At 28.8% G+C, this 24248-nt stretch overlaps 2 protein-coding genes across 4 annotated transcripts; one reads left to right on the forward strand and one right to left on the reverse strand.

Annotated features, from left to right (window-relative positions):
- Positions 1-15457: 15457 nt before the first annotated feature.
- On the forward strand, positions 15458-16114 carry LOC129314632 (uncharacterized). Its single transcript, XM_054958114.1, has one exon. The coding sequence runs from the start codon at positions 15653-15655 to the stop codon at positions 16013-16015; it is 363 nt and encodes a 120-aa protein (XP_054814089.1). The 5' UTR covers positions 15458-15652; the 3' UTR covers positions 16016-16114.
- A 1112-nt stretch (positions 16115-17226) lies between these two features.
- On the reverse strand, positions 17227-22012 carry LOC129312557 (peptidyl-prolyl cis-trans isomerase FKBP42). Of its 3 annotated transcripts, none has more exons than XM_054955210.1 (8): positions 21858-22012; positions 21600-21682; positions 20751-20933; positions 19776-19865; positions 18752-18936; positions 18560-18682; positions 18326-18478; positions 17227-17809 (listed from the first exon to the last, which is right to left on the reverse strand). In XM_054955210.1, the coding sequence occupies exons 2-8, from the start codon at positions 21634-21636 to the stop codon at positions 17474-17476; spliced, it is 1107 nt and encodes a 368-aa protein (XP_054811185.1). In that variant the 5' UTR covers positions 21637-21682; positions 21858-22012; the 3' UTR covers positions 17227-17473. The 3 variants fall into 3 exon arrangements, with proteins under 3 accessions (XP_054811185.1, XP_054811184.1, XP_054811186.1); XM_054955209.1 differs by having other exon boundaries at positions 21854-22012; XM_054955211.1 differs by lacking the exons at positions 21600-21682; positions 21858-22012 and having other exon boundaries at positions 19776-19925; positions 20751-20872.
- Between the last annotated feature and the right edge of the window lie 2236 nt (positions 22013-24248).

Consider the following 24248-nt stretch of genomic DNA (forward strand, 5'->3'; position numbering starts at 1 on the left):
AATTATGAGTCAATTATATTTCTCGGCTTTAAAGATCTCCTCCGCCGTTACTCTGACATTAAAAACACTTAACATTCATTAGTTATTAATGGGCCCCTATTTTTTAAATGTTCTTTTATCATGTTAAGAGTCATTTTTATTTCTCAACTTTTATTAAAATAATCAATAGATACCCTTAACTTAAATATTTTAAAATAAAAAATATTAAAAAAAATACAATATAGTGTCTACTAACAATAAAAAAATGATGAGATAATATTAAATATCAAATAATCATATCACAATAATTCTTCCCATCACTTAATCAATCCAAATCTTTGTTGCTCAAGTGAAACCAACAAACTATTGGTTCAATTGGTAAATGAGATATATCAACTTAACTAGATGTTTCAAGTTTGAATCTTTAAAATACGGGGAGGTTTAGTGGTAGAACTCTTATTCAAATCTGACTCAATATAAACAAATCAAGTTTTGACTTATAATACCGTATGGCCTACTCGGGGCTAAAAAGACACAACAGGGTGGGAGCCATGTGAGACCCACAATGATGGATTCCAATCCGTCTCTATTTACATTTCTCTCCTCCCATCAACAACTCAGCAATTGAAAGGATCCAAAATATTAAAGTAGATGCCATAAAAGGAATTGAGCAGATAAGAGAACTTCTTGGCTTGGTTCACCACTAAATTACTTGATATGACAGGTTTTTTTTATGTCTTTTGGACTCTTTTTAAGGTATGAACAAGTTGTGTGTGTCTCTCAAAATTCAATGAATTATTATGATGGCATAATACACACACATATATAAATTAAGTAGTTGATTTCGTCCATTGAGAACTTTTGTTCTCCTTCAGTGGTTCAGTTCTAGATTCTATCAACAGCAAATTGGCTTTGATAATGCCAAGCTTTCTATAGGGAGATGAGTTTGTGGGATTGGATCTGAAGAACACCATCTTCCTTTTGCAAATAATGATGCACTTTGTTTGTAGAGTTGGTGTTGGTTGGCTTTAATTTGTACTTGATTTATATAAATTACATCTTCTCTTTTGTAAAAAAAAAAAAAAAAAGAGGGACAATATGTTTGAGATTTGAATAAGTTGACATTTGAGTATAGCTGATAATTCAAGTAGGACGGCCTTATTTAGGTCGAACTCAATTCGAGTTAAGTTTATTTGGATCAAATTTAAAATATCATATAATATAAAAAAAGCTCATATAATCAAGTATAACCCTAATCCCTTGAGCTTTCAAGTAAGTTCAAATACCTGAATTGTTAAATGTTATTTTATTTATTTCTTATTTTTTATCTAATTTCAACTTTATTTTAAAAATTCATATTTTTAATTTTTATAATATCTTTATAATAAAAAAAGATATTTGAGTATTCTACCTAAACTCGTTCAAGTTTAAGCTTGGCTCAAGTTTATTTGGGTGACTCAAATAAGCTCGGAGTGAAAAAAAATCTTTTAAACTCCCAAGCTCGCTTTAAGTTTTTTCAAGCTTATTCAAACTGACTTATAAAATTTGCCCAAATTACCACCTCTATATTTGAAACTAACTTATACGATAATAAAATATGATTGGAAACTTTCCAAATAAGTATTTAACACAATTAAATACTTAAAGCTTGAATCTAAAATTTTTTTTTTTAATTGAACCACCCAATATCCGAGGTTTGCCTGCTAACAAGATATTATATCAATAATAAAATTTGATCTCATGATCTTGTATTACAAGCTAGTTCCTTAACAATTGGATTAATATTTGCCAATGGCTCAACTATGCATATAATTTGTCGGGTGGCCTTTCACGATTTCAATACCTCATTTGCGTGTAAATTAAATTGTCGTTTTTCAATTCATTTATGCAAATGAATGTGTTTTCTTATGTCCGATCTCAATTCATAGACTAATTAAGATGTGATTTTTCCAATGACAACCTGTGGATTCTTGCACGAGATGGTGATCTACTTCAAGTATTTATACTGATCATGTATGTCATTCACATGACAACACATGTTTCTGTGATCATAAACAAACAATCCAAAGTGGATCTGAGAATTTTGGTGTATGTTTGATTTTGATATAAATCACTCGCTTCCATGTGTGTTTTCACAAACATGTTGCAACAAACACAATCCAAGTAGATTTCAAAGTGGATTTATATTGATTCATGTGAAAAATATAATTAATCAATGACACTATCGACATATATAATGTGAACAGTATTCGTTTAGCATGAATATGAATGTGCGACGTATTTTCCAGGGTGTTGTTAGGCAAGATGAAGACCTATCAATCAATGCTGATTAAATATAAAATTTTTCTTTATCATGATACTAATATTCATATTTTCAGTAGGGATGATAAAAATTTTAGTTCCTCAAACGTAATTTTTATTAATTTAATTCTTTATATTTTTTTAATCTATCACATTAGTTCTTTAAATTTTAAAATAAAAATTGACTTTCAAATTAATCTAATGTATAAAGTATGTTGATATTTTGACATGTATATGTAACTAAATGAGAACAAGTTCACCCAAAATTAGTTTAATTTTATCAATTTAATTTTTATATAATCACACTTCTTTTTGTTAATCTACATGGCTGGTATGAATATTTCATTATCAATATCAGCAGATTTTGAACATGTTACATCATCTTTATTTTAAAAAAGTAAAGTAAATATAATGTAATTGATGAATAAAATTAAATTTTTATTCTGTTATCAATGGCTAGTATATAAAATTAAATTGATAAAAATTAAATTTAAAGAATTAAATTGATAAATAAAATAAATTTGAAACACTAAATGTTTCATTATCATTTCAGAAAATATTACTTTTGATCACTATGTCTTTAAAAAAATATTTTAGATGATGGAAAGTATGCTTTTTTTGTTAATAAATTAAGTGTATTGACTTTCTTTATTTAGAATTACCATTAAATTTTAGTAACTATTAAAGTAAATTATATTTTGAGGGAAAATAAATAATACATTTTTTTTTGCACTCTCATCTCGTCCGTATCTAGTATTTACTTAATTCAGAAAAATGTTAAAAAAATTATTCAATGAATATATCCACTGTGTTTATTTTTAGTTTCAATATTATAATTCAGATTTTTGTTTTTTATAATTATTCTAAAATTAATCCTCCGCCTATTGCACGAGTGCCTTTCCAGTTATTAACAAGCAACAAATGGCGTATTAGTTGTGTTAAAGGCCAAAACAAAGAAAGCCGAGGAATTCAAGAAGAGTTGGTCAAATCGCAATCAAACATCAGATTCCACTATAATCAACTTTACTTTGTGTTAGGCTTAATTCAATTAATCAAGTATTGGATTAACTCAATTTGTTAATTAGTTAATTATAACGCTTGACAAAATAAAATAAACCATATAAGAAATGTCTACACCTCGGTTAGATGACTTTAATTAGATCCATAGAGTATCTACGTATAGGGTGATCAAGCTAATTATGGTCAATAATTAATAATTTAATTAGATCCATAGAGTATCTAGATTTAGGGATTTAGATTTAAACCAAATATCTCATTTGGATATATTGATTCAAATTTGATTTCATATTTTATTATAATTTCTTTAATAAAGTTTAAATTTATTTCCTCTAAATCATAAATATTTGAAATTTTTTATTAATTATTGGTACTTCTAATTTTCTTGCATTTCTGTCATCTTTTATTCTCATCTCTTACTAATTGAAGAATAAAGGTTAATTTGTCACTTGAAACAATTAATTTAATAAGTTTTCAAGTTTAACTCTTTTTTTATTAAATATACATGCTTTAATAATATATTTTTCTTATTAATATTAATAAAAAATAAGGAATAAATTTGTAATACAAAGTCAATAACATGTCTTATGAGTACATCAAAAAATCCTTTTGCTTCTACCTTCAATAAATAGGACCGGAGGGGCACTATAATTTTAAAAGCATTCATTGTGAATTCGAATTCTATAAATGGGGTAAAGTTTATAATTGAATTTTAAAATAGAGGGTGAATGGAAAAAAAATATTTTGTATAAATCTGCTTTTTTTTAAAAAAAATCCACACTTGTTATTATGTGCTCCCCCCATTTTTTAATATAAGATAAACTACCATATGTTTTATTATTTTTTCATAAGCAAAACTATAAATTTCAAAAAGCTTTTATTATATTTCCCAAAATTGCCCCTTATAAATGGACAATATTATTAAATTAGATAAAAATAAACATTAATCACATATTATAAGGACATTTTAATTCAAACTTTCAATTTCAAACACAATTATGATATTAGTTAACTTTCTTAAATTGTATTAGTTAATTATAATTTACTTATATTTAAAAATGCGTAGGGAATGAGTACACTTCAAGACCTTGGGGGGTGAGAGAAAGGCATAAACTTTTAAGAGAAAGGCTTAATTAATTTTTATACTTTTTTTGTTCAGCCATCGACCTTTAGTATAGCCATTTCATTTTTTTTTTTTTGGTTCTAGCAAATCTAGCCCCTTCATTTAAGTTTAGCTTCTTAATGACACTTTTTTGACCTTATATTTTAATGTGATTATGTCATATATCCATTGAAATATTTATCTACCTTACCAATTTTTATTTAAATTATGATGTGTATCTTTGATTTTCAATTTTTATTTTTAAAAATTCATTTGTATGAAGCAACTTTTTCTTGATCTGACAAAAATACATTTCAAATTATGGATCAAATAGACTTTTGATGAAAAAACCAAGCAGGCTGGCTGTTCCATCTTTTCTTCCCATGACATAATTAGGAATAATATTAATATCTTTTGCAAAAGGGTAATTTATTTGAATTACTTTAAATAGTTTTGTAAATAGTTATTTTCTAAAAAATTGAACCATAAGATATTAGTTTTGTAATGAATGTTTTTTTATGATAACAAGCAAATACATGTTTATTATAAATCACAATATAAGTATAGTTAATTAATTCAAGATTTATGAACAATATTAATTGAAACTTTAAATTCTCAAAAATGTCTACACTTATTCATTCATATCATCATCAATACTATATAAGATCAAATACTATATAAGAGCCTTGATGATGATGATGATATAATAATATAATAATAATAATAATAATAATAATAATAATAATAATAATAAATGTAAAAATATTGAATTCAAATTCATCCAAAACTCCTAAATAGAATCATTGAATAAATGTTTACCCCATTTCTAGCTTAAAATTCAAAACTTTTCTTAAAAAGTGCATGCATATATTATTATTTTATAAATATTATGATATTTGTATCTATATATATTTTTATTATGATAGATGAGTTTTTATTATATATTACTTATAAATAAATTTATATTATATATTATTTTTATGAAATTTTTGTTTTTTTTCCTTCAAAAGTTGCTAAATAACATGGGAAATGAAGGAAGATTTATGCCAACAACAAGTCAAGAACTTGACAATATACGATTCGAACTCAAGACAATTAGTTAAACTAACATAGCCCTTTATCAATTGAGTTATGTACTTGGTGGTTTGAAAATGCTGCCATTCTAAAATCTAGGTATCTATGTTATCATTAACTCTTAAAAATGTTTTTAAATTAAAATAATAACAATCTCTAAAAAGGTCAAAACTCACAAGCCACCTATCCTTATTGTGACTTCCAATCTTTTATTCACATTTTAAAATTTAATTTTAAAAAATCTCCAAACATCATAATTTCTCCCCTCCAAAAAGTCTCCCCACTAATTTAAATCAATCATCCCTCTCCAGTATAAATGTTGCGTGTGTTCTAATTTCACAATTTTAAGATGTGGTAATTTTTTTACCAGATCTATAGTAGGTTACTTTAAGCTTGATAAAAATGAATGACTTTCTAACGTCCCTCTCATTAAAATTAATTATCATTGAAAATTTTACATAAAAATTAAAAAATATGCCCACAACTTAATATTGCAATTAAGGAGGCATAAGGTTGGGAAAAAAAATTACCCCCCTCTGCAAAAATACAATACGTTTAACTACCTTCACAAAGATTAAGAAAATAATTAAAATTGGTTTGTATCATTGAATAGATTAAAAAAATTATTAATATTTGCAATATTTCCTTTTAATTAAAATTAATTTATCTGTTTGTCAAAAAAAATTATTCTACGATTATCTAAATGTTATATACAATTACTCGTGGTAGCTTTTTAATTTTATAATCAAGTTTTTAAGATAATATATTAATTTTTAATAGTTAAATGTACAAATTAATTGATAAAAAATATTTTTTGAAAATTTTTTCATTGTAAATAGAATTAATAGTTAAAATTATTGATGAATATAAATATACATTGATAATTTGAAGAATATTTTTTAAAAAATAGTTTAAACTTGATCTGAATTTTAAACCAAACTAAATCAAATTGTCTAAAAGCTGAATCAATAAATTGATTAGATGAAAAACCTAATAGGTTGAGTTTGGAATTATAGTGAACCAATTAATTTGGTTCGGCTTATTTTTGTTTTAAACCAAATCAAAACAAAACACGTGAATACGTTGGCTTGGTTCGGAGTAGAGTTGGTAATTTCGGCAGGTTGGGCTAATTTAGTTCGAAATTAAAGTATCATACTCTTTTTAAAAAGCTCATATAGCTAAGCTCGACCTTAGCATTTTTGGGTTTTAGGTTTACTCGAGCTAGCTCGAATACTTAAAACTTTTAAAAATATTTTTGTATTTTTTAAATTAATTTTAATTTTTAATAATTATGTTAAGTATAAAATAGTATTTTACTTTTAAAAGAATAAAATAAAAATAATAACTATCAATTTTATATTTAAACTTTGTTATGTTTTGTTGTATTATACGTAATTTATTCATAAATATTTCTTTACTTGTTAAATTAATTTTTTATGTTTAAATATTTCTCTTATTCTGATTATATATAAATATTTTATATATTATAATTAAATTATATTATTTTAATTATGATTAACTTGATCTCAATTCAATCATAATTAAATTACTAACTTAAAATTATTGTCCGAATTAGTTCAAAGTTTGTAAAAACTCTTGGGTAAACTGTACTTTTGTTTTGAAGATATGATAAAAATAACTATCATTATATTATTAAAATAAAATATTTTTTATTGAAGTAAAATTTAATTAAAAATACTTTATATTTTTAAATAGAGTGAGTAATAATATTTATTATTATTTTATATTTTTTAAATTCTTATTTATTTGAGCTGATCAGAATTTTTTCAAGCTTATTCAAATTACATTAAAATAATTTAAATATTATTTTTTTTGAGGTTCAAACTTAAGTTTAATAGCATTGTTTTGAGTTGGTCCGTCAGATTTAATTCAAATTATTGCTTTACTTCGGAGATATGGTCCCATGTCAAAAATGGGAATTGACGTGGAAGCAATTATTGATTTGACTGAAAATATTAAATTATCTGTTGCAGCAGCAGCAAGGACGGTGACACGTGATGAAAGTGAAGGATGAAATAAAAAGCTGCCTTTCTTTGACTCTGTCACTGACTTCCACGTCACGTCATTATTCATCGCTTCCAAGTTGACGCTCTTTCACACGGTTTGGTTTGATCCCCTCCGGCCGTTCCCCTCCTGCATATCACCGCATGTGATTGCACTACCCAACAAGATCCTTGCAACTTACAAGTTACTCCCTCGTTTTATATATTCTTTTTTTTTAAAAATAAAAAATATTTTTTAAAAAATTAATATTTAAAAGTATAAAATATTTAATATTTTAAAGTATAATTATAATTTTTAAAATTATTTTTATTGATAGTGATTTTATATTTATTATAAGGTGTTTAATAGAAATAAATATGAAAAAATAAGATTAGTTTGAAAGTAGATAACTACTTTATTAGAGGATGAGATTCTATTAAAAATGCCTTAAATTTTTTAATGAAGAGGAGCATAAAATATTTTTAATTAAATTTTATATATTAATAAAAATTTATTATTTATTAGATTATAAAAATCATAATAATTTTTTAAATTTAATCCTAATAATATCATAATTCATATTATAATAGTGGTGGATACAACACACAATTAATATCTCTTTTCTTTTTTAAAACAAGAATAAAAATTATTTAATTATTTAAAAATATTATGACATCTTTATGTTTAGTAATAAAAATAAAATTTTACAAAATATCTTATATAGAAAAATGAAAGGTGTGTACTAAACCAATGAAGCATATAATCTAGATAAGAATGACTATAATGTGAGAATTATTTCGTGGTCGTGTATCTAGCAATGATTTAGACATTACAATTTTGTAGAACCACCTATATAGGATGCACAATTATTATTCACTAACATGAACTAATTTTTCTCCTAGCACATTTTTACATGATTTTGTATTTTTAAAAATTAAAGCTCAAATAAATCTAAAATTTTTCTACCAGCCTCTAGATAAAATTTAATTGTTTGACTCAATTACTAAAATATTTTTATCATGGTGTTTTAAATTAATGAGGATTTAGATTTGAATTTGAAGCAAATTTTTTATTTAGATATATAAAAATTTATGAAAGTCCATTACAATTTATAATTTATTTGTAATTTCAATGCCCTTTACATCATAGTCATTTAAAATTTTAATTACTTCAAAACATTTATTTTTTTTTCGCTTTTTCACTATCGATTTTCTATGACTCTCATATATTTTTTTATTTCTTATCGATTGAAAAATAAAAATAAACTCATTATTTTTAATTTTCAATTTTCATTTGAAATCTTAGTTTATCCCTCTTATTCACTTGAATTTTTAAACCATTTAAGCAAAGGGATTTCAAATCGTAAGATTTTAAATTAAAAATTTAAATTTAAATTTAAATTTAAATCTATTAGTTCAGACACTACCTTAGTTTATAAAAAAAAAATTCACCAAGATTGCTGAAGTCGTCTTTGGAGCTTTTTTTCGCTAGCAAGGTTGTCAAACAATGGTTGATTTTGCAAACAGGCAAAGGCATTTCAATTCATGACCCTTTCGCCCTATTTGATAGGTGGTATTGAAAGGTTAAAATTAAAATTGAACTAGCCTACTAATATAATATTTGGTATAATAGATTGATTATTACTTACGATTGATTAACCCATGTAGATAGGATTGAAGAAATTCATGGAAGGTGGTATCAAAAATTTAATTCTAAAATTAAAACTTTTCAAACCAAAATACCCTCCCTTTTCATCAAACCTTCGCCAAGAACATAGCCTCTATCTCCTTCTCCTCCCTTTTCAATCCGGTGCATGGTGGGTGGTTGCTCATAAAAAATGGAGAGTAGTGGCATTCTCTAATTTGGATGTTAAGACACATGATGAGACAACATTCAGTGATGGCGTGCACAGAGCAAGATCATAGGGTACAAAGTAGTGACGGACCTACAAAAATTAATTTGTGGGGGCAAAATTTGTAGATAAGATAATATTAACATTGTTAATAAATTAATTATAAATTCTTATTAGATTATATTAAATATAAAATTTATTAAATTAAATACTAAATAATTATGAATAGAATATAAAATTATGAAACCATAAAATATATTCATTAGAATTTTGCCTTTTATTTTAATTAATAAAACTTAATTCTTTTGAGTTTTGACCAATATAGGTGAGTTTAATTTGTGAGGATTTAGTGATAATCCCTTAGAACCTAATCCACCTAAATTTTTTTATGCCAAAACAACTTAACTCTTTTGTATAGTATAAATTTTTTATGATAAAAAAATCAAAGAAAATTAATTTCTAAATTACTACTCCCTTCTTTCTAAAACTCTTATTATTTAAGATTAAAACACATAAATAAGATTTCAGTTACATAAACTTTCTAAAAAATTAGTGAAATTTTTTATGGAGCCCATGAATTTTTTATTTTTTTAAGGGGGCAAGGACAACTAACATTTTTAAATGGGGGTAAATGAAATATTGAGGATTTATATGTTTTTTTTTTTTTTTTTCCGGGCTTGTAGGGACAACTGTCCCCTCTACCTTACAATAGGTCTGTCTTTAGCACAAAGCACAAAGCAAGCACATCAAGTTAGAATGTTGTTGCAAAGCTTCCATCAACACCTTCGCTTGTATTTTCCATCAAGGATAGAGTTAAAAATTTTATTAAGAGAGGTTGAGATGGCAAAGCATGCATAATAACCAAAGAAAAGTTAAATTATATATATTACTCACGTAATATAAATATTTCAATTTATATATTTATATTTAATTTTATAAATATATAATAATAGATATATATGTATATATTCATTTTTTAAGTTTTGCTCATCAATTTTTCATTGCATAAAAATAATTAATTATCATATAAGCATTGAATTGTTCATTAATTTTCTTTTTCATGTGTATGATAAACTTTTTAACAATTTTCTTTTTGATGTAAACTATCATTAAATTGGTAAAAATTTTATCTTCCATACAAGCATTGAATGATTTAAATGCATCATTGGTATTTAAAATTATGATCAATGTAAGAAGTTATATTAATTAGTTATTGAATTTTCTATTTAATTTAATTGAAAATTATGGTGAATAAATTTATCAATATGGTAATAATGCTCAATTGTTAAAAAATCTTTATGTCAATTATATCTTTTTGTTATAATGCTTGACAAAGTTTGTTGGTAATCACTCTCATAATTTCTTTCATCTAATATAAATGAAATCAAAATCAAGTGACATTAATGCTTTGAAAACATGTATAGCATTATCTTATTGAAAATAAGTAGATCATATGATAACTATATTTTCAAATTACTGAAATAGTTATACTATAAAAGATTACATGTACAGTTGGAATGAGATTTTCATCTATTATCTTAAGGATAACGTGCTAATTTAGGAGCCCAATTATTAACAAAAAAAATTAAAAAGTCAAGGGACTGTGGCCTTTCCAAATCCTCCTATTTTTCATGACAAATCTAAGGTAGTGTTTGGTTGGAGGGGAGGGGAGGGAAAAATTTTTCTCCCTTCAAAATTGGAGGAATTCCCCCTCCCTTTCTGTAATATCTTGATTTTTAATTTCCTGATTTATTAAGCTTGATTATAATAATTAAGTAAGTGACGTGGTTTGTGGATAAAGAAGAATAATAAGTGTTTTTAGTTAAAATTTCAGGTATAATTTAGGCCTAAAGTAAAATTGGGTCACTTGGAGATAAAAAGCAAAGAAAAACAAGTTGAAAAGCTTCTGTGCCATATGCCATAGCTTGTGTGTGGTGCGTTGCAACGCACAAGGTAAGAGTTATTTCTCTATACCATATGCTGCGGCGTGGGGATATGTGTCATGGCACACGGAGCAAATTCTGCAAAAATAAGTCGCGAACTGATGTGAAAAACAGAAGGGAAAGAAAAGGAAATGGATGGAAACTTGTATTTGCTCTGTTAGGGCACGATATAAGGGAGGATTTGAGAGGGTTTTAAGCTTCAAATCATTCAAGATAATATTCCTAAACCCTTTTCTCCTTTTTGCTTCTATTTTCTTAAGGATTTGACTTAGGGTTTGAATGAGGATGATAATTTCAATTCATATAGGTTGTGGGTTCGAATTTATTAACTCAAATAGAGTTAATGAGAGTTTTTTAGAGTATTTAAACCTAGTATTAATAATTTTTAGTGGTTATTGGATGGTGAGTTCCATTAATATCCAAAAAGGACATTAAATTTGTCATTATTATGGTTGTTGAGGTATTAATGGCAATGTAGGTATTCAGTGAAGCTATATAATGTTAAAGATAGATAATAAATCTAATGGGTAGGCTTAAATATAAGCAATGTGCGTATTGGGTGAGATAGAGATAGAAAGTGAGTTTGTGAATTGTGTGTGATTGACATTGTTGTTGGAATTTAACTTGGTTGATTGTAGATTAAGCTCTTGGACATCTATTTGGCTTGGGAATTCAAACTTGAAAGCTATTAGATTGAGAGATAAATCTTTAATCTTTCAAAGGTTTGAGGTAACCAGGGGAACCTTATTTTAGGTAGTATTTATTAATTATAATATGAGGTGAATTATGTGTTAAACATACAAATTGTGATTTGTGAATGGTGTAATATGCAATAAAATTGATAATTATATAATTGCTTTTACGAGTATGAAACATGTGAAAAATGCTTGTGAAATGATTGTCAATTTTATAATATGGTTTGAGATGAGTAATTGATAATGAGATTGATGAGATGAATATATGAGATTAAAAATGATAGGTTTTATGTGATATAAGTGAAAATAAGAATTGATGCTCACTTGGGTAGCATTTGATCGTGAGCCCAATGTGTTGACTTGATATTAAATAATTGAAATGTGAAAATGAGTTAGCATCATATATGGCATGATCAATGGATGGGAGTTCACCTAGGGATTGAGAGTAGATAAAATTCATATGGTATTTTAGGATGCCCTTCGGTGCATGGGGGTACAGTCTTATCCCATAATTTATCGAGAGACTAGAACCTAATTTTCTCCACCAGTTCAATGAGGATAATAGCTTAGGATATGAGACATCTCAGAGATTCGAGAGTGGGGGAAGCTGTGGTTTGAGAATGAGTCATGTGATCTTTAGTTGAGTTATACCTCATGATTAATGAGCTTGGATAGTCCAGTCACACGGATGGAGCCTTATTTAGTGTTATAGCCCGCAGTTTCAGTATGAGAAAATAAGAAGAGTGTAAGGTTGGTTGATTGTTGTTTATATAAATATATGACGTGTCACATGTTTTTGAGTTGTGGTAAGTCGCGTTTTGTGGCGGGTCATGACTACATATCTGAGTGTCTTGTGATTATATACCTAGTATTTGTGAGATGAAAACGTATTAATTGGATTAATAAGTTATAATATGTGTTAAAGCATGTTTTAAATACTTAATTTCATATGTATGCATTTGATTTATAATTGATATATAATTGTATAGGGTAAGTTTTACCTTCATTATTGAGTGGCTAGACTCACCCCTTTCAGTTAACACTTTACAGGCTCTAGCTTTGGTATAGAGAGGAAGAAGGCTCAAGAGACTAGGAATTAGTTCATTTTTAATGTATGCCTCTAGTTTATATTTATTTTGTGTAATGGAATATGATTGCCAATTTTAGTTTGCATATCATCGCACTTGCGCTATTCTATTGTTGTAAAGGTTTGAATTGTATTTTGGACCCTGAGTATTTGTGTATGGAGAAATATATATGTTTATAAGGTCAAAATACTAATGCAAGTATAAAAATGATGTTTTAAATATGTTACAATGGTTTTCAATACAATGCAATGGAAATTGCCTCCCCTTTTTATTTTTAGTGAAGAAGGGGTTAAGGAGTAATTTTATACTATACTGAAATTTAAGTGTATGTGACGTGTTGTATTGACAGTTTTAGATTCAATGAATATGGTCCAGATGTTAGAAAAGGCTTTTAGTACTTGTTGTGGGTTTTAGACACCCTTTTTGTGTGAAAGTTATAAAAAGTGATAAAAATGTGTTTGAGTGTCCAACTTTTTGGTGTGACTTGTTTTGAAAGTAAAAATCATGTCATTAACTAGTTTATGAAAAGAGCTTTCCGTAGATACTTAGATCAAGTCATTTGGATGTCGGATAGAGAATCGAGACGCATTAAAAGTTCCCTGATTCTGCGATCATTTACGTGCAACATGCCTGAGTCGTAGAGCGTGACACACAGAGCAACACATCATGATGTAGCGTACACAAGCTATAGCGCATTGCCTTGTTTCACAGCAAATGAGTTGTTTTTCAATTGTTTTTGATTTCTTTCACTCTTTCGAGATATTCCATGCTTTTGTAATTTATTTTTACTTTGATATAAGAAATTATGATTGATTTAAACTTATGTTGATTAAGAAAACTTGGGATTTCTTGATTTTGAATTAAAACTTGGTAATCTACTTAATGAGCTAATCCTTTGATTATCATGAATTTTATTGTTAATTATATTTAGTAAAGTGAGATTTTATACCTCTCCTCCCCCTCCCCTCCTCTTCCCCTCACCTCCCCTCACTTCTAACCAAACAAAGCCTAAAGGATGAATGACTATGGCATATTTGATTTTTTTTTTGCACAGGACACTGAATACCTTTTATTTAGCAAGGTATCATATTCTTTTACTATTATAATCATATATATTAAATGAAAATTATTTGAGCATTACCATATTATATTAAACAAGCTTTTTAAAATTTATTCCCACCCTCACTCCTAGTCCCAATTACATTTCCAATCCCTTAAAACCCATCTTTTGTTTTCAAGCATTTATATAAGTTATTGACAATTCTACATGAGTTATTATTAATATCTTAACAATAACATATCAATATTTGAACATGACTTGTCAATATTCACAAAATAAGTTATTAATTTTTAAATATTATTTATTCTTTAAATATTGATAAGTTATTAATATTTTGCTAAATAAATTAATATATATTATAAATTGAGTTTTCAAGTATTTGCATGGGTTGTTAACTTTGAATATGTTGTTCTTAATATCCAAACAATAAATTGTTAGTATTTGAACATGACTTTTCAATTTTCATTAAACAAGTTGTCAATTTTTAAAAATTAACTTATTCAATTTTTTACAACTTATTTCTTGAGTATTGAAAAGTTACTAATATTATACTAAATAAAATAATATTTTTTAGGCTTAAAATGAAGCATGAGCCCAAAGACAAGAAGGAGGAGCTAGACAAAATGACACGATTAGCCCAGGGTGCATAGCCTGATTTGTTTCCTAGAGAACAATCATGCCACACACGAGCTTAATGTAAACCTAAAAACTTGGGGCAATTGGACGATATAGACTATTGAGTGGATATAGCATTATCATTTTATGTGCCACAAATCTCACAAGGTTGTGTCAAATGGTCATTGATATTTTGCGAACGAAGTTCAAATATTATGAATACAACAGTATTGATTGAATGCTTATAAAAAAACTAGAGGATCGCAAGGATCGAGAGCAAGAAACGACAACATCATATCAGTATTCACCGAACCCATTTTTACTTTCCCAAATTATTTACTACGTATTCATGATTTAAACTTAGAATTATTTTCAGTTTTTTAAGTTGTGATTATTGTGACTTTATACTTTACATTATATTCTTATTAATCAGAAACACTCTTTTGTTGTTTTTCATTTATGAGACTCACACCTTTGATATTTATTGTTTTGCTAAGAACAAATATTCTATATAATATAAAATTAATTTCCAAACATTTACCTGAACTGTTAATGCAAGATGAGTTGTTATTCAAAGTATAAACTTGTTAATAATAATTCTCTCACTTTTTAATAAAAAAATAATTTTATCACTTTCGCCCAAAAAACAAAAAAAGTAACTTCATCCCACACGCCAAACGCAACCTCTCGTGTATGTACTCCAGAGTCCACACAAGACTTCCTTCCCACGTCCCTTATCCATAAAGCTCTTTGAAGAAATATCTTCTGATTCCAACGGATTACTCAGTCACACAAAAGTTGAATAGCCTTTCTTCTTCCCCACTAATTAACACTCAAATTCTCTTAATAACTTCTTCTTCCAACCAGCTCATAATTCTTGCCTCTATTGACCTGAAAGTTTGAGGTTTCTTCTTTTCCAAACATGGCGGCTCTTCCTGTGGGTTATCACTACCACACCAGAGGGGGACCCATAACTGAACTCAGAAGCAGAAAGAGCGCCAGGATTCTGATTCTACAATCCTACCAGAGCAGAGGACCTGTGAATGAATCAAATTCTCAAGAGAAGAAAATAATGGGATTGGGAGAGAAATTGGGGTTTCTGAAACTGTTGAACAGTTTTGAGAATCTTGGGAAGAGGGTGAAGCAGAATCTGAGCCCACAGCAGAAGGGTGATTGGAAAGACTTGTTGCTTATGAGTTTATCTTTTGCTGTTTATGTGTATATTTCCCAGAAGCTAGTCTGTGCTTATTGTGCTTGGACTTCCATCCCCAAACAACCATGGTAGTTTAGTTGTTGCTTCTTTATCTTTATAATCAGATTCGAAGTCATTTTCTATCTCAGGAAGGAAGAAATATGATCTTATTTATTCCCTTTTGCTGCTATACATACTTGTTGCAGTTTCAATTCTTCACGGTTTGATCGCCCACAAAACTCACAGACACACAGAGAGAGACAGTGATTTAATTTATCTATTTTAATAACCAAGGATCTCTCAGTGGCCTAAGTAAACAGTTATTTGGATTCTGTTTCTCTGTTCTATTCCTTCTCTATTCATTGTTAATCTATGAATCTTACAGCTCAGATATTTTATTTAATTTTTTTAACATAAACTGACTTAATCAAATTTAAGCAGCGTCGAACATAATTACAATAGCTCTTACCAAAACCGGGGTTTTTTTTTTTTTTGGTTTTTGGGAGAATCACACATAAAAAATTTATTTACAGGCAAAGACTAGTAACGTGCGTATTAAAAAAAAAAAAACAAGTTTGTATTTTTATTTTAATAATAATAATCAACTTATTTTATATTGATCATTATCTGCGAATAGATCTTTTGTCAAGTTTTTAAATGTGCTTCTCCCTATTTTATTTTTTTTCTTAATTTTAATTTATTTTTAAATTTTAAATTTGATTTGAATTTCTTTAAAAATAACAAAAGAGAGGTAAACATGCTGGCTTTTACCAGAAAATTACTGAGGATATTCATCAGATCAAGAAAAGAATCTCACTTTACTTTGAGAGAAACCTAACATTTTGAAAAAATCACTCCAAAGTCCCTTATAAAGATTTTAATTATAAAAAATCTCAAAAAATATATAAAATATATTCAAATCTCAAACCCTGTGTAATTACAAAAAAAAAAAAAGACAACTTAATATGAGTTTAATATCAAATTGTGGTTTTTCTTTGCTCAAATTGTATAAGATTTAAGACTTAACAATAATTTATACATTTTATGAATCTTTAAGATAATTGAAATCTTTCCGTGGGACTTCTCAACAAGTTTCCCTAACACTTTTGGTAGAAAAGGTGACCGGAAGAGTAAAGGTATGAAACCAAACTAAATGGGCAGAGTGAGACCAAAGGATGATATATACGGGGCACTTTATGTTTTATAAATTATTTGAATGGTAACAGCTGCACTTAAGAGCAACTATGCGACCTGTGACTAAAGCATTACCCATATAACAGCAATTTAAAGTAAAGCCTTAGCTATGGAAGAGATAAATTCCAACCAGTAGTTTGATTGGATTTCATTAAGATTCTTGTCCATACATTCTCAAACCAGAGTTCATGACTTGTAAATTGTATTTTGAAAGAACTCTAAACAAACATGACCATCCTACCCCGAAGATTTGAACCTTTAACACCTAAATATTACCATAGGCACAAGGCTTGGACTCTATAGAATCAACTCCATCCATTGTCAGTCACCATTCTTCAGTTTATTCAACAGCTTTGATTAGTCAGATTTTTGCCTTTCACGCTTGAAGATAGTAATGAGGCGATGGAGTGCTGCCAGCAACCACTGCCAAATAAGAATCAGAAAATTCCTTCGCCCAGGTTTTGGATCAGGCCTTGGTCCAAACATTCCTTTATATATCTCTTTTTGCTTTTGATAAAGAGCCTTGTCATGTTCGGCAAGCAATCTCAATTCTTTTGCAATTGCTTTATCCTCTGGGGCATGCTTTTTTGCTTTCAGAAAATCCTCCCTGGCAGCATCTGTTTGGCCAAGTGCTGCCCTAGCCTTACCGCGTCTAAATAATGCCTTCACATTGTTTTCATCCTCACTCAACACCTGCAGGGTCAATATTATCTAATCAAACAAAATTCATTGAACCATGACCTACATATATGTATGCAAAGAGAGAAATCCTTCCTTTTGACAGGATTGTTAAATTCAATTTGCATCAGAATACACTTTTCCAGAGAAACCCCAGCAGACTTACTAGCTTTATCTAAATGCAACTGGCTCTATCAAAACTGAATTTAGGTGGGACCAGTCAAACTAGGATATAGCCACTTCTGCATTTGTGAAAAGAGCTTTGTTTATATAACATCACTCAGGCTAACTTGGCAGCCAAAATTACTCTCTTGCCATTGTTAACATTATCAGAGTTCATCGTGGCTTTTAAAGGTCATATTCCAATCACTGCCCACAACATGGGAAATGAACTGAAATATAATGTTAATTGAAATCCCAAGCAAGTAACATGATATCCAAGAGGGGGAAAAAAACGTGTCAGAAGAAAGGCAAGCAAAAATCACTTGATAACTTGGGGTCTATTATAGACTTGTATTATCATATACTTACAAGGCTACATTGTCCTATGGCCTCATCGAAACGGTTCAGCTTAATCAAACATGCAGCCATGTTAAGGTGGCAAGGATTCTTTACAGCCAAAGCCATATCCCTATACTTCCCAAACAACTGAAACATGAAGTCATCTCCCATATATGCTATGGCCTGACAAGAAATAATTGACCTGTTACAACACAGAAAAGAAAGAAGAAAATGAAGTTGAAGAGCAAAGGAAGTGTGTGTAACCATTTCGTACTGTTGCATAGCCTCCTCCAGTTTGTCCTCTTTAAACAAAGCATTTCCATCCATTTTTCTTCGGTCTGCCACACCAATCCTTTCCTCAACGGTCATATCACTACGAGGTTTCCCCTGCAAAGTTACAAGCTATTAGCATTTTGATGAAGCCTGACGCCATATAACAATTCTAAAGCAACTTACTTCTTTTGTTTCATCAAAGCCTCTGAGCTCAACTTCATAAACTAAATCTGCCATAGGTGGAACATTTGGAAAAGAAAAGCTGCCTTCCTTTCCATATCCTAATTCCCAGCCCACACGCAGTAAGGCACGCTCTCCAGCTTTCATGCTGGCCACACCAATAGCCAAGCCGGTCATCTCTTTCTTTTCTGTTGCACACCAATTCCATCAAAATTTAATATTGTATTGGCACATTATTGCACTTGGAAACTAGAGATTGCCAATAAAATATCACAAACATTAGAAAGCAATTAAAGAGAGAACTTTTTTAGGCTGGAGGAATGAGTAAAAGGTAGTAGGGAGGTTTGTAGGGATTTGTAGTCATTTGTCTTTGGCACATTCTAACTATACCCTTAAGGGAGGTTTCATAGAGCAGCAAAATATTATCACTTCCAGAACTATCATGCATAGTCCTTCCCAAATTGCACAACAACAATAACAAGAAGTTTTATCCTACTAGGTGGGGTTAGTTACATTCCCAAATTGTACAAACTAAAATATTTTGAAATTACCCAAATCATCCCATCATTTAGGGCAACTTATTTTCATTTCTTAATATGCCTAAATACCAGAAGATGACCACACTATTGGACATCACATATCCAGAAAGTTATCAACACACAAGAAAATAAGATACAAACATCAACAAAGTGCAAGTGGAGTTCCAAAAGGATGTATATTTCATTGACCGATATGATTAAAACATATACAGGGCAAACACAAATGACTAAGCAGTAAGAACCTATTCAGGCATGGAATAAGGGGAGAATAAAATCAAAATAAAAACCTATCTCTATCTCTGACTATTTACATATAAATAGGAGAAACAAATAAGAGGAAAAAGGAAACAAATAATTCCTAATTAATATGGGAATTTCCACAATAAGAACAATCTCACACAGCCAAAATCTACGCGTCTTGATGCACGTATGCTGTTGACCAGTGGAGAAAAGAGAGCACATAGGTTTTATGTTGACCAAGAAGATACCTTTTCCTAATATCATTTCAATGGGTCGTTGCTCATCCCATGTGTCTTCAAACTTGTGCTGTGTGGTCTCTGTCCATGCTCTGTAGTGAACTACCATCACATGCCATCTAGATTAGATTCATGAATTTGACAAGCAGGAAAAGACAAAACCTATGGAAGAAATGCATGTTAAGGCGTGGATAAGAATAAATACAAGAAGACAAGATGCTCAACGTAATTCAGCCCATCACTGCTTTTATCCTTACCTAGACTCTGCAAATAAGTACTTTTAATGGTTAAGCAGCACTTGATGTCCAAATATGTTATATTTTGATATTACAGCAATGTTTATGTAGCTACCTAGGTAAACATGATCAATTTCTAGGATGAATCTGACATCATACTATTTAACCATAATTTTGCAAAGGAACTCTAGCATGCACCTCCTAAAATACATCAACACCCAACACATACTATATTTGGTGAAAGCTGGCTTAGCCTTTGATACGTTTTTGTTAGATGACATATGGCATATCACAGACAAAACTTCAGAGTTCAGAGATCACACACCTCTATTTACTATCTATTACTGAGGGTAACTAGTCTCATTCTTAGCCTCACCCTAGCAGTTCACTTAACTAATAAAATGAGATATAAGCAATCAGATAACATCAAAAAATAACAGAAGCTCATCAACAATATAGAGTAAAATAGTCGCACTTGGATAAATTTTGAAATGACCGTAGATGCAAGTCTTTAAAAAATCAAGTTTCACCAACAATTAAGGAGTGCAACTTTCTGTAAACCCAAAGATTTAATGCCACGACCTATGTACATGATGCCATAATGGAAATATAAGCACATCCAGGTATGAAATAGCATGACAATATCGAGCACTATGCTCCTATATTATTCAAGAAATGAATAATGGATTTTTCAAACTCTGGAATGAACAAGTATGCCAGCGCAAAACTGTAATTGAACTGCAGTACTTACAAAAACATGTTGAATATTTGGTAGGCTTTTGACCATGACCTTCCTTAATTATTTGTTTTGTAACATTTTCATGAAGGACTTCAACCTCTGAGTCAACTTTAGGGGGATTACTCACTTCTTGTGGAGGTTCCCCTTTAACAAATGCAGAACTTTCAGTAATTATTTCATTCTGATCTTCTTCACCTTCAAAGAATAAAAACAGAAAAATGAATTATGGATAACATTTAGAACATTCTTTGTAAGACTTGTACATGTTAACACTATGTATCATTAAAGAAAGACCCAATTTGAATCAACAAAAAACATGGTGAGAATATATCCCTCGCCAGATCCCGTGGTTTTGCTTACAGTAGCAACACCCTACACATGGACTAATGGCATAACATCCTTCATCAGATTAATACTAGAGCTGATCTAGATTCTCAAAGTTAATGAAAACATGATGTAAAGATACAATCATCAATAGGAAGGGCAAAAAACTCTTAATAATAAAAATAGATGCTATTCGAAGAACATTACATTTTTAGCATACTAAACAGAAAACATCAAGTTCCGACACAAAATAATAATAATAATAATAATAAAAATCAAATCAAAGTACCTGAGCCTAAACTTAACAGAATTTAGAGTAAATGTGAAACTATATAGGGAAGAATTAAAGAAAAGCACTCAAGCGCGAAAAGTCATAGGCCATTGTTCACAAAACTCCGAACTTGAATGTGAGAAAATGCACGCAGATCATAAAACAAAGGAGAATCAAGCCATGAGCAGCAGGAAGAAACTGAAAATTTGAAACGAATAAGAAAATAATTTTGTGATCAACAAGTGAAAATGAGCCAAAAAGAATACCTAGTGGTTGAGTTTGAGGCTCCTGAACTTCCTCCATTCAGCAAAATCCTACGGGTCAAAAAGATACCAGAATCTCTGGAATTCTGCATAGGCCAGAAAAAACCAGTCCGCGAATAAATTTAAAGAAAAATCGTTGGGAAAGCACTTCAAAGTTCAAAGCAATCGGGTTCTAAAACCCATTTTCCCGCACAATTTTTTCCCAGGAGCCAAGCTGAGAAAATTTGCAAGCAAAATTGGAAATTGTTCAAACCAACCTACACAGAGGAAGTGTGATCTGAGGCAGCGAGCTGTTCGCGTTATCCGATATGGAAGCTGCGAGCCAAAGGCTTCAATTTTCAACGATCGAAGAAGATTCTAGAGGGAGAGAGAGCCGGCCAGAGAGAGTGAGAGACAATGACTTTCTAGAACAAGGTTGACCCAACAAGGAAAATTGCAATTACAGGGAGGGAGAATGACATATGGTTTCAAAATGAACCAATTAATTGAATTTAGGATTAAGTGTTGAATTTTAAAAATTTATAAATTAAATTTTTAATTTTATAATTTTATTATGATAATAATAAAATTTTATTTATTCTCTAATCATGTTAAATTTTAAAAAATAAGTTATAAATTTATTACAATAAAATTATAAAATTAAAAATTAAACTTATAAATTTTTAAAATTCAACACTTAAAATTTAAATTAAATTAATTAATCTTTTGGAGAGGACCTCTCTGTCATTTCCCTTTTACAGGAATTACATGAATTATATAGTATAAACCTATGCAAATGTATTATTAATTTTTTTTGACAACAAATGTACTAGAACTAGTGCAATATGTTATTAGGTTAAAAAATAAAAGGGAGAATCATCATCAATCAATCAATATATATTAACAAATCTTATAAAATTATCATCAATATATACTAAGGAAACTTGTAAAATACTACTCATCAGCTAGAATTTCTTCCATTTCATTTGTCAATCAACTTTAGTATAATTTTAATTCTCCTGTTTCATTAGTTAATTTTATTGAAAAATTGTCTGGATTGGTCAAAGGGATTCAATCAATTTATTTTCTTATTTTCATATATTTTTAAATTTATCTTTACGTGAGGATTAACTTTACAAGAGCATTGATTTTAGGGTAGGCGCATTCCCATTTTTAAATTTCGAATGTGAAATCTTCAAGAATCATTAATTTCATCCGCCTATTCCTTTCTATTCATATTCACTATACTTTTTTTTATGCTTTTTCAATTTCCTTGGTTGTCGAGGGTTTCAATTTCTCCACATCTCACTCAGTGTAGCTCGACTCTCTCAATTCCTTTAGTTAGTCAGGTTCTTCATTCCTTTCTATGACTCATTATTATTTCAATTCATTCATAGGTCTCTTTTCTTCTTTGTTTTTATCTCTGAAACTCTCATCTTTGCAGTGTTTTCACGCGGGGTGAAATGTGTAGGAAGTCTTTAATTATTCAATATGTTTCTGCATTATGACTATTTTAAACAGAGACATACATCAAGACCCCCTTCAATTATGTTCAGCGTTTTGCAATTTCTGTGTAATTTTTTAAAGAAATTTTTTTGTCGAAGTGTTCCCTCTCAATCTGTTCACCTTCTCATTACTCACAACAATTACCCAATAAATCCATTAAAAAAAAATACAGAACCCTTTTTTTAAATGCAGCAACTGTTTTAATTTTTATTTAAAAGAATCATCTATTGATGGTAGTTTAAACCTTCATCATTAAGTTTTTATATTAAAATTCAGTTTTGAGGAAACAATTATGCACGACAGATAATCAAATATTTCCAAAGACATTGATAATGATGCTAAGGCATCTACCATCCACATTCTTTATTTTCATCTTGGAAAGAGCAACCTTCTTTAGTAGCGTGAGCATTTGTTCTAATCATTAATCAATGTTTATCATGGGAATTATAACCACAATTGGTACAGGGCAGTCATTGTTTTAATGGATACAAATGATTCTTGTGACATGAAATATATCTTTCACACATGAAGCGTGACAAAAAATAAAAAAATTAATTAATTAATAGAATGTATTCAATTTTTAAAAAATTAAAGTTAATTCATTTTTTTATAACTTTGAAATTGAATATATATGATAAAAAATATTTATTTTGTCTAATAAAAATTATTATTTAAATTAAAATTTTGTAAATGTTGTTATTTAAATATTTTTTTTTTTACAATTTTCTTATATCCAACCCATGCATTGCAAGGAATTCAGGTTAGTTATTATAAAGCCTCACAGAAAAAAAGAAATGAAATACAATAAAATTTCATGAAATGTTAATATATCCTTGAACTCCAAGCTCTTTTTAATGTAGATTTGTTTTTATATTCAATTACCAAAATACCCTTATATTCCTCCCTCTGCTTTCTCTAAAAGACATGTATGATTTCTATTAGTAGTGAACAAAACCGAATCGAACTAAATAGAATCAAGTTTTATCTATTTAATTCAGTTTATTAGGTTTTTTTTGTTCAATTTGATTTTTTTTTTGAAGAAGATTTTGGTTGATTGATTCTATTAAATATATCAAATTAAACAAATTATTATATATATATATATAAATAATATTAATTTATAAATTATACTCCCTTCAGTTTTTATTATAAGAAACTTTCAACCGT

The sequence above is a fragment of the Prosopis cineraria genome, unplaced genomic scaffold, assembly GCF_029017545.1.
Source record: "Prosopis cineraria cultivar Desert tree isolate PC_DT_omini unplaced genomic scaffold, ASM2901754v1 PC6, whole genome shotgun sequence".
Classification (NCBI taxonomy): Eukaryota; Viridiplantae; Streptophyta; class Magnoliopsida; order Fabales; family Fabaceae; genus Prosopis; species Prosopis cineraria.

Bases quoted from the DNA above. Each gene is read 5' to 3' on its own strand.
- LOC129314632 (XM_054958114.1), top strand. From the start codon at position 15,653: ATGGCGGCTCTTCCTGTGGGTTATCACTACCACACCAGAGGGGGACCC.
- LOC129312557 (XM_054955210.1), bottom strand. From the start codon at position 21,636: ATGGAGGAAGTTCAGGAGCCTCAAACTCAACCACTAG. The intron at 18,937-19,775 runs GTATCTTCTTGG...GGTGTGCAACAG, and splicing joins TGAAATGATATTAGGAAAAG to AAAAGAAAGAGATGACCGGC. The intron at 18,683-18,751 runs GTAAGTTGCTTT...GTAACTTTGCAG, and splicing joins GCTTTGATGAAACAAAAGAA to GGGAAACCTCGTAGTGATAT.